The sequence below is a fragment of the Crocodylus porosus genome, unplaced genomic scaffold (genome assembly GCF_001723895.1).
Source record: "Crocodylus porosus isolate Cpor-Errol unplaced genomic scaffold, CroPor_comp1, whole genome shotgun sequence".
In the NCBI taxonomy this organism is placed as follows: domain Eukaryota; kingdom Metazoa; phylum Chordata; order Crocodylia; family Crocodylidae; genus Crocodylus; species Crocodylus porosus.
In genome coordinates, this window is record NW_017728886.1 from 36,430,115 (window position 1) to 36,446,957 (window position 16,843).

Consider the following 16,843-nt stretch of genomic DNA (forward strand, 5'->3'; position numbering starts at 1 on the left):
CATTTTACAGTCTGGCTTGAGTAAGGTGAAGAAGATATCTGCACAAGTCCAGAAACAGGGCAAGAATTAATATACCCAGAGTCTAGTATCTTCTCCCACAACATTTCCTCCATGGTTGCTACTGTGTCATTGCTGGTGGAGCTCTACTACAGCTTGTCTTGCAAATATGGTGAGGGGAAGGCAAGGGGGGGAAGGAAAATGGTGGTGCAGCTGCAAATGGTGTCTCCTCAGGAAAGTTGTATCCCTTCTTTGTGAATCCTTAAAATTTCTAGGTTCAGTGATTGGGTAGCCTCCAAAATTTGTCTCTCCCCAAAACTGTTGTCTCAGGAAAGGATGATTCTGGGAAAACTTTGCAAGGTGGATGTTACAAAATGTTCTTCCTCTTTTAGGCACCCCATTAATAATTCCACTGTTGTTTATGTCTTGGTTGCACTTAAATCTACTAGGCATTGCCCCATACTCCTTCCAGATATGGTGGGAATATGTTACCAGCTTTCCCCTCCATTCATAACCTTTCACACACTAACAAGACTGTACATGACCTCCTTTTCTAAGATATCTTTTGGAATATCCATATTGCTTAGTACTGGTATATAGCTGACAACTCTGAGCAGAGGATCACTCTTTTGTTTAGATTCGAGATGGCCTCCTTCCACAAGATCCCATCCTCGGTAAATACTGTAGCACTCGTTCTCCACCCCCACTCCAGACCAGTGGTCCATCTGCATGGCTGCACTTCCATTCTGATGGAGCAGTCAGTGACACAGGCTTCCATGTCATCTATACCACATCACCTTGTAAGTAAAAATGGTCACGTGTAAATATGACATTCCAGAGTTGCTGTGTCCACAAACAGTGATCAGGATAGTGTGGGGACATGTTACATTTTTTGAAGGCAGAGGTAGTTTAATTGTTTGATATCTTTAGTTTGCTATGTAGCCAATGGTAAGGGATAAATATTGTGCCCCATGATACTTCTGGCATCTCATATTAATTTTTCTTTTTCTTACAGCGGATCCCAACTGTGGAGGAAATTACACGGATAGTGTGGGGGTTATCATGTCCCCCTTCTGGCCTAATCCTTATATTAACAACAGGCAATGTATCTATATTATTAGACAACCAGAGAATGAAAAAATATACCTCAACTTCACACACATGGAAGTTCAGAGTCACAACAGCTGTTCTTGGAATTACATTGAGGTGACTTTTATCATGCAACTGTTCTGAAATGTTGATTAATTGTAGGCATAAAATTGTGGAGCAAACTCTCAGCCTAGGAGGTAAGAGAGTAGATATCCCATTTTATTATGGTTCAAAAGCCACAGGGGATAAGATCCACGTAATATACAATCAGCAGGAGTCAAAGGTGAGCAAGTATGAATAACCAGCTAGGATTAAGCTGACACTTGGTCAACTCTATATGTTAAAGTGCACTGAACACAAGATAAGTATAAGTAATACCAGAGGTAGAAATGCCCCTGCTTCAAATGTGCTGGGCTCACCTCTTGCTTGATATATTTAAAAAAAAATCTTCTTTGACCAAACTGGGGACAGGTCCCTATAAGCTGAGCTGAGTTAATTTCTTTCTACAGTGATATCCTTAAAAGATGTGTTATTGCATTAACATAGTTCCCTTTCCTCCTCTTTGAATTTGGAGACTTTTGTTGGAATGAAGTATAATTAATTTCTAAAACTAGAGGGAAATTTCTGTAATGAAAACAGACAGCTTTTGTTTGCCTGGCTTGGTAGTTCTTTTGCCTAATTGCTGGCAGGAGAGCAGCTGAACTTGCAAGAGCCAGAGTAACAAAACAATTTTTGTTGCATACAATCAGTTGGTATTAATTCAGCTAGGCATTTACCTTGTTAGTTGATCAATCCCAGGCAGGTCAGTTTTACTGTACTCTTCTTATCCTCCTCACTCCATCCGTCTCCCATGGACTACTTCAGATCCATTAAGTCCACAGCAGAGGAAACAGGACTGGATTTTTTGACCCTGGAAGCAGTTCGATTAAACATATGTGCTTTTTTTCAAGTGCTGTTTGGCTTCATGCACCCATCAATCAGCTTGCAGGCTCTAAAAAAATTTCATAAGGTTTAAACTGGAGAGATGGCTTTGAACTGTTAAATTGTTATTTTAAAATCTGTTTTTGACAACTATTTTCTCACTTTGAAGAGAAACAGAATGCTCCTGTCCACTGTTAATAACAGGAAATGTGCATAGTTACTTTGGTATTCAGAAACAGCTCATAACATTTGCTCTGGAGGATATTTAGTCTCTGGTTCAGGAAACATCAGACTGAATCCATGGGGAGTCCAGTACAGCAGCAAGAAATGAGACACAAAAGCCCTTTGCAGTTAAGAAGGCTGTGACATGGCACAACCGAGTCCGAGATAACATGTTGGCAATGCGAGTTCCTTCTCATCAGCACCCCTCTAAGCTGCCATGTGACACATTATTTCAAGTGCAGAGTAAAGTGCTTTTCATTATCTCTGCTGCTGCTGACTGAATTTTCATTGGACTCTGCATACTAATCAGTGTTTTTAGTTAGCTGGGGCAAATCAGGTGAAGAGAACGTATAAATTCACTTGGACTCTAGTTGTGATCATTTTCTTACCTAACTGCAGATTTTGTGGGCCAGACTCTGACCTTAGTGACACCAGTGTAAATCTGGAGCATTCCACTGGCTTAACTGAATGTGTAGGGATGCTGCCATTGCTACCAGATTCTGGAAAGCTATTCAAACAGCTGGAGACCACCAAATCTCAGCCGTACCTTATTCTTTTCTAGCTAACCAGCCATATAAGGCACATATAAGCCTTATGCCAGCTTTAGTCCCTTTCTGTCCCTTGATACCAGGGTTGGGCAGACCCAGCTGTTGACATAGGGTACAGATAGAAGTAACAATTTTTGCCTGATCTGGCCACTGAAAGCAGTCTACAGCCATGACCAAATACACGAGCATGGCTGCAGCTCTGAACCTTCTCTCAGCGAGGGGTCAGATGAAGACGTTTAAGAACAGAGCATTGTTTCAAAACAGAGCATTGTACCTTGTGTCTGCCTCCCAGCCTCAAGCTGTTTTCAGAATGGGAGCGGGGAAAGGGTGGAGAGGGAGTTCAAGCTGAGGTTTTCTCAGCCCCCACTGGAGAGTGAGGCAGGTGTATTGGAGCCTTAAGGTGGGGAGCTTAAATTCACCCACCCCACCCTCCAGCCCTGGCTGGGAGCTCCCTTTCCTCCCTTCCCCCTCCCTCCCATTCTGAAACAGGGACAGGCTGGGAGAGGGGAGGGGCCATTGCCCAAGACAAACTGGTTGGAGGCTCACAGCCAGCAGCTAGATTCCCCTCCCCACTGGAACCAACAGTGAACATCTGTTTGGTTGGGGGTATCCTTGTAACTCGGAACACTTCCCACAAAGCTGTCTCAGTTACAGCAGGGACCTGCACTTCTGTCTGCACCCATAGTTCCTGCTGAGTGATTGCAATGGTGTGCCACATAGAGCTGTCCCAGCTAGACCAGACAGCCAGTGGTGCTACTGAGAATGTGTCCTCTTGTTTTTGCCAGCATCTCGGTCTTCATAGCCTGCTGCCAAGTGATGGAAAAATCAGTGAAGTAAATTTCTCCCTTGATCTGCAAGTTGATTAACGCATTTACAGCCTAATATAATGTAGAGAATAAAAGCAGAAACCTGATTCCTGATGCATTCTGGAGCACCCTCACTGTAATTAGAGCATGTTGGAAATGTTACTGTAACTTTCCTTTCACTGGCATTAGAACTTAGAACTGCATCCCTCATTAATTGTCTCTGTTCATGATGTTGCATCCTTGGGGATTTTTCCACTTAAGTCTACAGAAACTGCACATACAGAGCAAGGATGGTATTTTAATGAGAGAAGGCCATGTCTACAGAGACATGAAGAGAATCTCAAGTCTTCCATTGTTGGATAGGAATTAAGTGTCAAAGGAATATGTAATAACCAAGACCTTGTCCTTCCTCTTCATCCTAAGAATGGCACTTTGGGCAGCACAAGTTCTGCTTGTGCCAGTTTTTGGTTCGGGGAGAAAAAGTCCTGCCTACTGGATCAACAATACTGTTCTAGTTTCTTAGAAGGCTTCTCTGTGAAAAGTGACCTGGTTTGCTGTGGTCTAAAATCTGACAAGATCATGTGCCTCACTGAGATTTTTGGGATTTTCTTGCAGTTCTTCTTATTACTGCACCTGCATCCTAAAATGAACAACATTCTGTACAGTGTTTAAATCAAATTATGATTTTTTTATATGTAAACATATCCAGTTACAGTTTTGTGATCTGAGTTATTTTTTTCTTGTTTTTCCTAATTAGGTTCGAGATGGTGACAATGAGATGTCTCCTCTCATTAACAAATTCTGTGGCAACACTTCTCCTTCTCCAATCACTTCTGCTAGCAACAGTCTCTGGATCAAATTCAAGTCAGATGCTTCAGTGCAAAGGGCCAGCTTCAGGGCAGTTTATGAAGTTGGTAAGAAGTTGAACACTGAACTGACCCACTAGCTCAGGAACCTTCAAGCACTTCTGTACTATTAAGTTATTTCTTTGCTTCACATTCTTTATAAGTGATCACACAGCCTTCTGATTTGTATTTTGTCCTGCATCCCTGACGCGCAAAAATACTATGCTGCCAACCAGATAAAGGAAATGAAAAGGGCGGGGGGGGGGTCAATAACTTTGTTTACTGGGATTTCTAGAAATGCTAAAAAGAGGGCTGTAGGCACTCTTGACATATGTCAGAATGCATGCAACAGCCTCTAATCCTCCTTGCCAAGATAACACTTTACCACTAGCCCAGCCATTGTGCATCACAGGCAATATACCATGATCTTTACTTTGCTCCAATAGCTTTGTCTGTTTTAAGTGCTCTTTTTTCCAAGAATAACAAGTCAGACACATGCTACTCCTCTCCTGTTCCCTCCATCCCTTCTGCTTAGGTCTGTAAAATCCAAGCAAATTTGTGGAAGGTGAGAGACGTATTTTTTCATATATATAATTTCACTGCTGTTTCAAATTAGATATTCATGTTCATGGTACTGTTTGATAGCAGTGACAGTTTTTAAAAACTCTCCTATCTAAATTATCCATAACTGATGACCTTTGCAAAGTCTTGTGGGATGTATATTTTCAGTGGCATGCAGAAGGAAATGACATTAAGATGTACCATATTTACCTGAACATAAGATGACCCTGAATTCAAGATGATTCCTCAATAATTAGATATTATTCATAGAAAATGTATTTATTTGTTATAATTTTCCATGCTAATTATTGGAGGACTATATTAAATTGATCCCAAACTAATTTTATGTCTGCTGGGTACAGCAGCAGCACCATGATGCCATCATCCCGCAGTGCCTGGCACCACTCAGTGTGCCACTAGGCCAGTGTCCCATGTGTGCACAGCTCTGTGTGACTTCGCTGCTTCAGCACCACTGCCATACCCTGCTGCTGCAGTGCTGTGCCCACTGCCCCTGCCACAGCCTCCACAGCACCGGCATGTCCTGGCCCTGCAATGGCCCTGCAGGAGGGAGGGGCAGTTGGCACTTTTACATTCTCCCCTGCCCCATAATGTTTTCCCCACTTACCTATAATGGGAGGTGCAGTGGAAGGGTGTGGGGGAGAAGCAGGTTGGGTCTGGGTCGGGGGGGACTGCAGGGAAGATCAGCTTGGGGGTACAGCTTGCGGGGGCATAAGTGGGGAAGACAGCAGCTTGTTTTTTAATTCAGTAAATGTGGTATATTAAGCATTCATTGAAGATACTAACTTTAGTTTCTCTTTGCAGCTTGTGGTGGTATACTGTCTGGAGAAGGTGCTATACATTCCCCTTACTTTCCAAGGATGTCCCCCCGTCCAAAGACCTGTGAGTGGATCATCTCCCAGGCAAATGGCAAAGTAGTGATTCTTACTTTTACTGACTTCAGCATTCGGAATATCACTACCTGCTACTCCGATTATGTTGAGGTAAAGAATAACAGATTTATCCTCAGTTATAACCATGCAAACCCTAAGTCACAGATAACAATATGTAAATGAACAACTGTATGGAAGAGTAGTTTGGCATATAAATATCTATTTCATTGCCCTTATGGGGATTCCTGGTCCTTCAGGTGAACCAAACTCCTTATTACATCTTTTTCACCATGGATATTTCTGTAATAGGAATTTACCAGTGGTGAATATCAGCTGTATTTGTAGATGAGGCCTGAATCTCCACTGACTTGCATCTCACGTGCTGCCTTCTGGTGAGGATCTCAAGGGGCTGGAATCCATGTCAGTTTAATTTTATTAGATTCCTTTATATCAGGTACATCCTCATCTGTCTTGCAAAAGAACTTTAAAGCTACTTCACCTCACTGTGTCATGGTGCAAATTTCCCTTAGCACATGGGATAGGGTCTTTCTTGCTGAGTATTTCCAGCAGTGTTTCTATGCATTGAGCAGCAAATTCCTACAATTTTTCCACTATCTAGTGATACTAGAACAAGTTTTCTTGTGATCTTTTGAATATATTGCTCTTCAGGTCAGGGATGGCAACAGCACAGATTCTCGTCTCCTGGGGAGATACTGTGGTACAGCTCTACCTTCTGTCACACAGTCTACACAAAGCTATCTCTATGTCAAATTTAGAGCTTCCTCTGTTACAAACCTTGGCTTCATGGCTGAATATCGGCCATTAGATACAGGTAAGATTCAGAACTTTCTCCTTTTGGGTTTCTGGACCTAAGATCTCCTGTGCAATTCAAACAGATGATTAAATGAAAACCATTTGTTAGAATAAACTACATGCCACATTGTATGACAACCAAGCAGTAGACATTAATTGTGACAGAAATGATATGGAATCCTTGCACAAATTCAAAGTGTACATGGAAAGAAAAAAAGAGTCCTATTTTTAATGTTCAGAAGACATAAACTGTTTCATAATGCTTTGTCCTGGAATCATTGTTTTAAATAACATGATGCTTTAAACCTCTGTAGCATGTGGGGAGATTCTCACTGGACCAGAAGGAACCATCACAAGCCCTGGTCATCCAAGCATTTATCCACATGGTGTCAAATGCACGTGGACTATCTCAGTCCAGCCTGGGCATGTTATCCATCTGACGTTCACATCTTTTAACTTGGAATTTGAGTACAATTGCAGAAGCGATTTTCTTGAAGTATATGACAATGGTACAATGACAAAGATGGGAAGGTGATTATATCTAATTTACCTATTTATTCTGCCTGCATCCTTGCTGTCACTGTAGTGCTTGTGTTCCTCAATGGATCTCTTCCTTCAGTATCAAAATGTTGAATTTAGGTTATTCTTTCTAAAACAATTGGAGATTTATATTATTCAAGCCAAAGCAGCAATGCTTCCAGGTGGTATACTACTGGCAGTATTTTCCTTACTTTTTCATTTGGCCACAGAATAAAGATTTAATTCAATATTAGTTTACAAGAACATCTACTTTTCTTAAGAACAACATTTAGTGCAGTTTTTAAAATGTCCTTAGAACAACACAGCTACAACCAACAACTCTAATTGCCTAGCAAGGGAATTTCATTGAAGTCTTAAGTTTCCTGACAAAAAATTGAGAGAGAGAGCTACACTGAAGATTAATTTTCAGTATTAGCTATGACCATTTGCTAAGAATATTCTGATAGAGACGACTCAAACTCCCACTGGAGTCAGAGGGGAAAGTCCCAGATACGGTGTAGATTTATTGAATTAATTGACATCAGTGACAGTTTAACAAGGCTCTTAATGAAGAGCCAGTATGACAGTGTTGTTTGTTCTATGCAAAACTTCTGTGGGCAACAAGTCTGTGTTGCTGCATCTCATCATTCTGTCTTTGAGGCCCACCATCGCAAGCAGAACTTTGTAAAAGTATTATTCACAGGCTTTGAAGGGGCCCTGAATATTGTTTGAGCAATATAGATATTATTTGATCATATTACACAGCATACAGTCCTGCCCCACAGCTGTAGTGATTTCTTTTACCACCTGGTACACCAGGGGTGGAGGGGAAGATGGGATTATTCTTACCACTGGAGAATGGGGGAAAAGGAGGAGTAGTCTTACCTGACAGCCTCTCCTTGTGTGACAGCTGCTATTGCTGCAGCTGCTTCTGTAGCAGCCTGGGCTAAGGCTGCTGCAGCTGAGAAACAGGCAACAGTGCATGCTCTCCAGGGGCCCTTCCCGAGGTCCTATTCTCTCCCCTGCACTGGATGCAAGGCTTTACCTCCCATGGCAAAGTCTCCTGAGGGTGATATTCCACTGCCCCTGACAAAGTGCTGGGTGCAGGGGCTGCGCTTGCCCATCTTTTGTGGCTGGGCAACACAGAGCTGTCCCTGTGGCAAAGACTTTGAGGGGGAGGAAGCCATACTGGCACCCCTCTAAATCAGCGACTAAGTTGGTTGCCTGCCCCCTCCCCAAGTATGCTACAGTCCTACCCACTCAATACATGGTGTTTTTGTTGACTTCTTGCAGGTACTGTGGAAGGTCAATTCCACCATTGCTCACCAGTGGTGGCAACATAATGACACTGTACTTTGTGACGGATCACAGCATTGCCTCTGAAGGGTTCTCAGCTAATTATAACTCAGTGAATGCTTCCAAAGGTAATGCAGTAGCATGTTCATTATACCGATTAATACAGTTAAGTATTAATTGTAGATTTTCAGTTGAGGTTGCATGGGGAAAGTGTTTATGTGGTATTATTTAATCAGGCAAATATCAGAAGTCCAAAGCAGTCATCTCTGTAGCCACAGTTTCATGATGTAGATGTGGATCTCAACTTATTTCTTATGCATGTAGCTACTCATTTATTGTGCATGATCACAACAGCTATAATCTATTCTCTTTTTCAGGTTTTTTCCTGCTGTTTTTTCATTCAGCTCCCCATTCTCTTTTGCTTTACTCTTTTATGAAAAATGTCCATTTTTCTAGATACAGCTTGGACAGTTTGGTTATTATTTCATGTCTTGAGAATGTGTATGGGGTGGGGCTGATACATACTTTGCTTTCTGCCACTGCTTTTGCTTCACCACCAGTTAGTTTCTTCTGCCAAATTACTAATTTTCTCAGCTGCCTTCATTCATATGTATGAAGTTTTCTGGCATGGTGAGTGGAAAAATCACTAATAATGGGAAACTCACCAAGCAGGAATCTACTGTCAGCCTGAAAATCATATGCCAGGAACAAAATCTTATAGATTTTCAGTAAGAAAAACCTTATAGTTTGAAAATTCTTTTGCTTAAAGCATACTGCTACTCCATAAATCATGAAATCTTTCCCCTTATTTTGAAACAGTGAAGTTATTGTAAAATTTTGTTCGTGTGCTACTGCAGCTGCTGCTTTGTCATGCTGAGCATATGAAAAGAAAACTGTTTGTAGGGTTATTTTTCTGGGAGTCAAACATTTCTATTAAAGTGACTATTGAATGTTATTAATAGTCTGATGCACTGCATTGTCTTTCTGATGCACTGCATTGTCAGCTTCAATAGTTCTTCTGGTGCACTGGATTGTCGGCTTCAGTATTTTCTGAACAGAACGGTTACTTCTCTTGCCACCACATACTCTTGGTTCTTCTCAAAATTCTCTAGCTTCTCATATAGCAGCAACTACCACATTTCTTAGTGTCCAACAAGACACTGTACTCACCTTTATAGACACTTTATTGACTGTCTCCATGTTGATAACTCCGAAACCCTTTTACCCTTTTACATATATCTAATTGTCTACCATATTTCTGTCTACCATTTTAACTCTCCATCTTGGAATGGGGATATGACATTCTGTACATCCAAGTCCCTGCCATACCTGTTGCTATTAATTACAACAACACTTCCACACTGCTATTCAACTCCTCTCTCTTTTTCACTTCTCAGTTTCTACCACTCCAGTCACTTCTGGCTTTCAACGTCGTAAGAGTCACCCTTTCTTTGGAATCAATGCCTTTTTAGGTCAACCATTTAGTCCATGTTTGATCCACATTATGTGCTCCTGGGGCAGGAATCGCATCATTTTTAAAGTTTGTTCAGTCCTGTGAATGCTGTTGATGCTTACAGAGGCCAACGTTTTTGGAAGTGTTCAAAAATTTCTGATGTGCCCAGATCCAGACCTATAGTCCCTTATTTTCAGACTGAGGGTCTGCATCTGCACAGCCTTTGAAAATGAAAAAAATATCTGTCTCCGACTGGCTTTTTTTGATGTAGGCTAATTTTCATAAGGCATCAATCTGTGTCTCAATTTGAACTGTTCACTTTATGTCCACTTCTATATTGATAAAAATTAGAGAATATGAATGGACCCTTATGGTTTGTACCTGCTCTGTGATATATGATTGTCCCTCTAACTTTTAGAAAACCTTTTACAAACAAAAAGGATGATATACAATTTAAGATTTATTGTAGGCTGGTAGGGAAGGCTTCTTCCTTCTATTAAGGGTGTAAAGGCCTGTAAGAGGTACTATAGATTTAAAATAATATTCAGCTGTTGTTCAGTAATAAATTTAGAGATACAGTTTTGAGTAAAATTGCATCCTTTTAAAAGCCTTTTCCTGTTTAGTATTTATAACAGCTAGAAATAGATGAAGGTGTTTGGATAAAGTAAGAACTCAAACTCATGTCTGCATCCAAACTTTTTACCATTTTGGAAATCTGAAAATGTTTTGCTTCTTTCCCCGTCCTCCTCTACTTTATATTACCCATTGGGTCTGCTTTTAGTTTGAGTAGGAACTAGATGCAGAAATATCACACAAGAGCTAACTCTCTTTAATCTGACCTATGGCTGGATGTATAATTTCCAGAGTAATTTTTCAGCTCAACCACTACGGTTTGGAATATATGGAAAACCCAAATTGTTGGCTGGTTTTTGGATAAAAATTAGTTCTCAAAATCTCATATAGTTGCATACCTGCTAATTATAAAACTGTAGAAAGTTGAAACTAAAATCTGTTCTAAAGTATCTCATAAAGTTTTTTTTCGTTTGTTTTTACAGCCACAGCAATATTGTAAATTTGCTTATAAATGAGCTGCTCATTTTCATTTTTAAATTTAGAACAAAGATCTTTGAAGCTGGTTTTTCCTGAAAGAAATAAGCATAAACACACAAGAAAAAAGTGGTACTTAATTTACAGAAACAATCCTCCACTCCCATCATATTATAGTTAATTCATATTTTGTACCTGTGACTGGTATTCGCCTCATACCTATTCAGCTACACCTAGAAACTGAATTGTTGCACATAATCATATTTGAGGAGAGGCGGTATATACCAGCAGTATAGATGTTTTTAAAGCCTACCACGTTTTCATTTTCTGCTAAGAAAAATGTGTTTCTAATAATGTTTCTTGTGCAATATGAACCCTGCATATTTTTTTCAGATGCAGTTTCTAGGAGGGCAAGGCAGCTCTATACTTGGGGGAAGGGAAGTGTGAAGCCCCTCCTTGGCCCCAGACCCCAGCCAGGGCTTGCCTGGTAGGGCCAGTACTTGCCTCCCCCCTCGCCCCTCCAAACAGTTCTCTGCTTGAGTAGACAGCACAGCCCAGCCCTGGGCTTGAAAGCATGCTGGGATGCTGGGGGACTGTGATTTAACTTGAACCAGGAAGAGGTCTGGGGCAGAAGTTTCATAAACCGGTTTGACCCAAATCACTTAAGTCATTCAACTAGGTTTATTTTAAATCAGTTTCAGCTATTTTTAAACTGGTTTATGTTGATCTTATGTTCTGTTACAGATTTAAACCAGGTTCTGATGGCTAACGCTGATTTATGTGTAATTTCTGTCCCCAGGCCATAAGAGGGCTGCTCAACCCCAAGCTTCAGGCAAAATTCAGCTGCAGGTTAGGAAAATTCCTGCAGGTTAGGAAATTTGGCAGCATGAAAGCAGGGGCAATTAATACTACCACTGCTTCCCCACTGCCAAATTCCCAAGCCCCGTACAGGTGGGCCAACTGGGCCAGCCTCCCTCCCCTGAATGGCCAGATCAGAGCTAGGCCATGCCCCCTTCCCCACGCATTGGCCAGTTGGGGCCAGGCCACACCCCCTACTTCTGCACAACCAGATCAGAGCCAGGCCACACACCCATCCTCTGCATGGCCAGATCAGGCCTCAGCTGCCTGCTGCCCCACTCTGTGTGGCTGAATTTGGTGCCGTGCCCACCCCACAAACTGGCCCACTGGCCCATGGAGCAAAAAGGTTGAGCCCCATTACTTTATAGCATAGTAGGCATAAATATACCAAATAGGAGTAACACAAAGGCTCTTTGATCAGCCACATATTTCCTGAACAATATTTAGCTTTTTAATAGGTACACTGTTTTCTTAAAATCCATGTCCTAAGAACAAAACCTGAGTTTTCCCTCATATCAGAAGCTAGAGAACATTGTGATGCAGGAATTATGATGAAAGGATTCAAATAAATAGATTTCTGAATGTGATAAAGGTTTCCCATTTGGTTTGGAATGGATCCCCATCATGTTTCAATTGTATCTAGTAAACTTAACTTTGTTCCCAAATGATATTAGTAGCAAAGTCTCGTAGTGTTTAGTCCATATTGGGAGAGAGTACTCAGCATTTTGCTATATCAGGCCCATAATTTTCAACTGAAACAGTATGAGTATGATTGTTCTTTGACTATTCACAATGTTTTTAATTGTAGTCAGGGAAAGTAGGGAAAATAATGTTTCCTCCTTTACCAGGAGAATATTTAGCTAGTCATTTTTATCCAGAGGCTTTTATCATGTTTTGTTCCAGTTGCATTCTTGATCATGATTTTACTCCTGTCTCTCTCTCGCTCTCCCTCTCTCTCTCTCTCTCTCTCTTTCTCTCTCTATATATATATTTATGAATAAGAAGGGTTCTTCTCATCTAGATTCCTTCTGGCCAATGAATACTGGGCATGGCCAGGAGATAACTTGGTTTTAGATATCTCAGTTTCTGTGGAATGTGCAGAAGCTGGCACTGACTGACTAGAAACTATCAAAGTTAAAGCAGAATGTAGAAGGACTTCCTAGTTTTGGTTTAACTACAACAGATACACACTTTATGCAAAACATTTTCTAACTTTCAACTCAATGTCCTGCTGGCAAATGTGGAAATACCACTTTAATTTTGGATCATTTCACATTTGTTGGCCATAGTTAACTGTGGAATGATTAAACTGAAGTGGATCTGTACTAAAAGAAAATAGGGTATATTCTTATATCATGTCCCTCATTCCATTTTGCATCCTTTGGCCCCTGGGGCCATTATTTTTGTTGAGCTACAAAAATAAAAAGTTCTGGGCTCCTTTCCCAACCCACCTGAGATCCCAGAGCTCTACTGCCCAGCACTCTGGGATCCCAGGCTGCCAGCAGACTGAAGAGTATTCCCATATTGCTTGCTGCCTGGGATCTTAGACTGCCACTGACCCTTGCTGCCAGATCCTGTCCTGCAGACCCCAGGATCTTTAAGGAGCCTTTCTGCAGCCCAGAAGCACCCCTGGAAGGGGTCAGGTCCCAGGTGATCAGCTGCTCATCCAGGTTGTCCACAAGGGATAAGTGGCAGGACCAAGGCCACTGAGACTCACCAGTCTGCAACTAGTAACAGCAGCTGGGTCTGTAAGCACAGCCCCAGTTCACCAGCAGGAATGAGGTAGTAGATAGTAGGCCTGTGTGAAGCAGCTAGCAGCTAGTATTTGCTTCGGATTCGGGTTCAGCCAATTTGGGGGACAGTGATTCGATTCAGTCATTCGAATCGTTATCCTGAATTGATTCGGCCAAATCTGATTTGGAGATTCAGCTGCTGCTGAATTAGCCGAATCTCTGAATCACACAGGCCCCATTCCCCGTCCGTTCTCCCAGCCCCTGCAATGGCTGCCCCACCCATCCCAGCTCCCGGCACTTTGAAAAGAAAAGCCCCCACCCTCTGGTTGCTCCAAGGCAGGGGGTGATCCCTGCTGCCCCCACTGCTCCATGCCATGTGGAGGTCTCGGCTACAAGCCCCTGACCCCCCACCCACTCTCCCAGTCCCCCGCATGGGTACCCCACACAGCCCAGCTCTTGGCCCATTAAAAAAACCCAACAACAAACAGACACTGGTCTCACCAGCTGCTGCCTGGTGGGGAGCAGGGAGATTTGGAGAGCTTCAGAGATTTGGACAGTCCCCACTGGCTGCAGCAGGGAGCTGGATCTGGACCCCAAGCTGGAAAGCAGGGGCCCATCACCTGCCTGCTCCTCCAGCCCCCCCTCTGAGTACCCCCTGACCCCTGCCTGCTCTCTCAGCCCCACCCATGGCTGCCCCATCCAGCCCCAGCTTATGGCCTTTTAAAAAAAAAGCCCTGGTGCTCACCCCTTTTAATTGGTCCCCTGATTCAATTTGGATTCAGAGATTCAGCCACCGAATTAGGCCAAATCTCCTCCGAATCAAATCAGCATCTGAAGCTTTGCACAGCCCTAGTAGATAGTGTGTTCCACTTCTCCCTGCAGTATCTCTACAGGTAGCTGCAGGCTGCATTTGCAACCCTAATGGAGAGCCAAGGGAGAGATCAGTGTACCCTGGGATGCTGAAGGATGCAGGAAAGTCCTGTCGCTTGATGTGTAACATGCTGCCCATTCCAGTTAAAGCCTAATGCAAACAAGCTACACAGGCGTTTAGCAAGTAATGTGTTGAGGCTTCTTCACCATTTTGCAACTCATTTTCCATTTTTATCATGTGATAAATGTTTTGTACATGTATTGTATCATAGTTTATTGCATAATTAACATGTTCATTGTGCAGTAAATGTAATATCTGCCAGGAGCTTGAGGCTCAGTTTCCTCAGCTTCCTTTTCTTGTTGAAAGTTTTTATAGAGCATGATTGGGCATTTATACACACATTTTTTTGTCCCATGGTGCGCCAGAGATCCGCTACATCAGAGCATGCACACAAGCTGAGGCGAACTGCACTGCACCATGTGCCATTGTATGAGTGGCAAAATGCACGCCAGCGCACAGAAAATGGAGGCTGTGCGCTTTTGAACTAAAGCACCTCTGATATGTTTTAGTTCAAAAGTACACCACCACCCTTTTATCAGTGCTGACACTATACAACTGTAAGCATCGCAGTGCTGGGCGCTTTTCAAAGCACCTGGTGCTGCGGTGCTTGCATGTGTAAAAATGCCCATCATGTCCCACTAGCAGAAGTGTTTCACTTCTGTACACTCTGGGGCTTAAATGAGGCATTCAGCTAGGCTTAAGACAGGTTGCATGAGTGAAACTGAAAGCAATATGTAGGTCCTACTTCTGCATTAATAATATAGTATACATTCAGTTTTAAATGCATCTCTCACTGGACAGTATCAGTGATTATTTATGAGGGTGAGAGGAGGCTTTTTTATTCGTGTGTGTGTACTGGGCAGAGATGTTAACTGAGTTCTGATCTTCTTTGGCTATGTTTTTCAAGCACTTTGGGTTTGAAACTCTTGACAAAGGATCTTCGTGCTCCTTGTCTCTCAGTTGCAGTTGGTAAAAATTAAGGCAGTTAATGTCTGCTAGCAGCAGCAATAGCAAGCCCTGAAGTGTAGATATGATTTTCCATTGACCGTGGAGAGGAATCCACCTCATGGGATTTTTTTTTTCTTTTTCTTATAAATATGCCTAAGGTGACATTAAGAACTAGTGTTAGGGAACCTGGGTTCTCTTTTGGCCTTGTTAAGATCAACTGAAAACAAAATCACAGTTTTACATACAGAATAAGAGTTTGAGTTTCATCTTTCATTAATAAGCATCATAGTAGTTGATTAATATAATTTTATGGGAATGAGTACAAATAAAAATGTTGGTTACTGTACATGGCTACTTAAGAGTGATACAAACCCTAGCATTTTTCTCTAGTTTGGCTTCATTACACTACTTTGCTGCCATATAATGCCTTTTCTAGGAAAGCAAACATGAATGTTTTACTAAATTCAGAACCAGATTGAACAGGATGTGAAAACCTCACATGCTGGCAAAGCAAGATGTGAGTCTATCCTGACAATTACCCTTTTCTTCTCTCTTTAGTGAAATTCAGTAAATATATTTCAAATGAACTGCAATGCATATTTTTTTCCAGTAGTGTAATAATCACATTATGGAATATAGGCAACATTCCAAAACTTGGCCAGGAATCCAAAGTTATTCTTTCTTGCTTGTTTCACTGATGATTTGAATTGACACAGTTGTTATTGCAAACTGAAGCAAAACACTTCCAAAATAGTTAACTTTTTAGGCTAGGGACAGAAGTTGCACACAAACTGGTATAAGTGATTGGAAACCAATTCAAATTTGTAGCAAAATGGCTGAAACTGGTTTAAGATAAATCTGGATGGATGTAGTATCAGACTTAACAGATTTAGATTAAATTGGTTCATTGAACTTCTGTCCCAGATTCCCTCTAGATTCAAGTTAACTCACAGTCCTCCAGCATCCCAGGATGGTTTGCATCTCCCCTGCAAGCCTCCCCTCACAAGGTGGGCAGGGTAGGCTTGGCCCAGGGTGTGTGCTCCAGCCAACCAGGGAGGCATGTTCTAGCATCCCCTGGCTTCTGGCCTAGGCCACTGCAGGCATGTAGCTGCATTTCCAGAATCAAAAGTGAATGTCTGTTCATTTTCTTATCTGTTCAATCTGTGCATTTTAGAATAACCTGTGATGATTGAATCATTTCTGCCTCAGGCTTTTTGATTGTCTGTATTTAGCCTTGAGGCTAAGTGAGCTGAGTGCAAAAAGGGAGTTATCAGTTTTTCATCTTAAAAATTGGGATTGGTTGGTATAGTATGTTTAACAGACCAGTTATTGGAATTGTGCTGGCTGACACAGCATGGAAGCGAAT

General features: G+C 41.9%; 1 protein-coding gene across 1 annotated transcript in view; it reads left to right on the top strand.

Annotated features, from left to right (window-relative positions):
• Nucleotides 1–16,843, top strand: part of CUBN (cubilin) — a 251,865-nt gene that overhangs the window by 30,955 nt on the left and 204,067 nt on the right. The window contains exons 16-22 of the mRNA XM_019532506.1: nucleotides 635–797; nucleotides 1,013–1,203; nucleotides 4,341–4,497; nucleotides 5,812–5,990; nucleotides 6,549–6,711; nucleotides 7,007–7,223; nucleotides 8,505–8,635. Of these exons, the coding sequence (XP_019388051.1) occupies nucleotides 635–797; nucleotides 1,013–1,203; nucleotides 4,341–4,497; nucleotides 5,812–5,990; nucleotides 6,549–6,711; nucleotides 7,007–7,223; nucleotides 8,505–8,635 (1,201 nt within the window). The remainder of the gene's footprint in view (nucleotides 1–634; nucleotides 798–1,012; nucleotides 1,204–4,340; nucleotides 4,498–5,811; nucleotides 5,991–6,548; nucleotides 6,712–7,006; nucleotides 7,224–8,504; nucleotides 8,636–16,843) is intronic.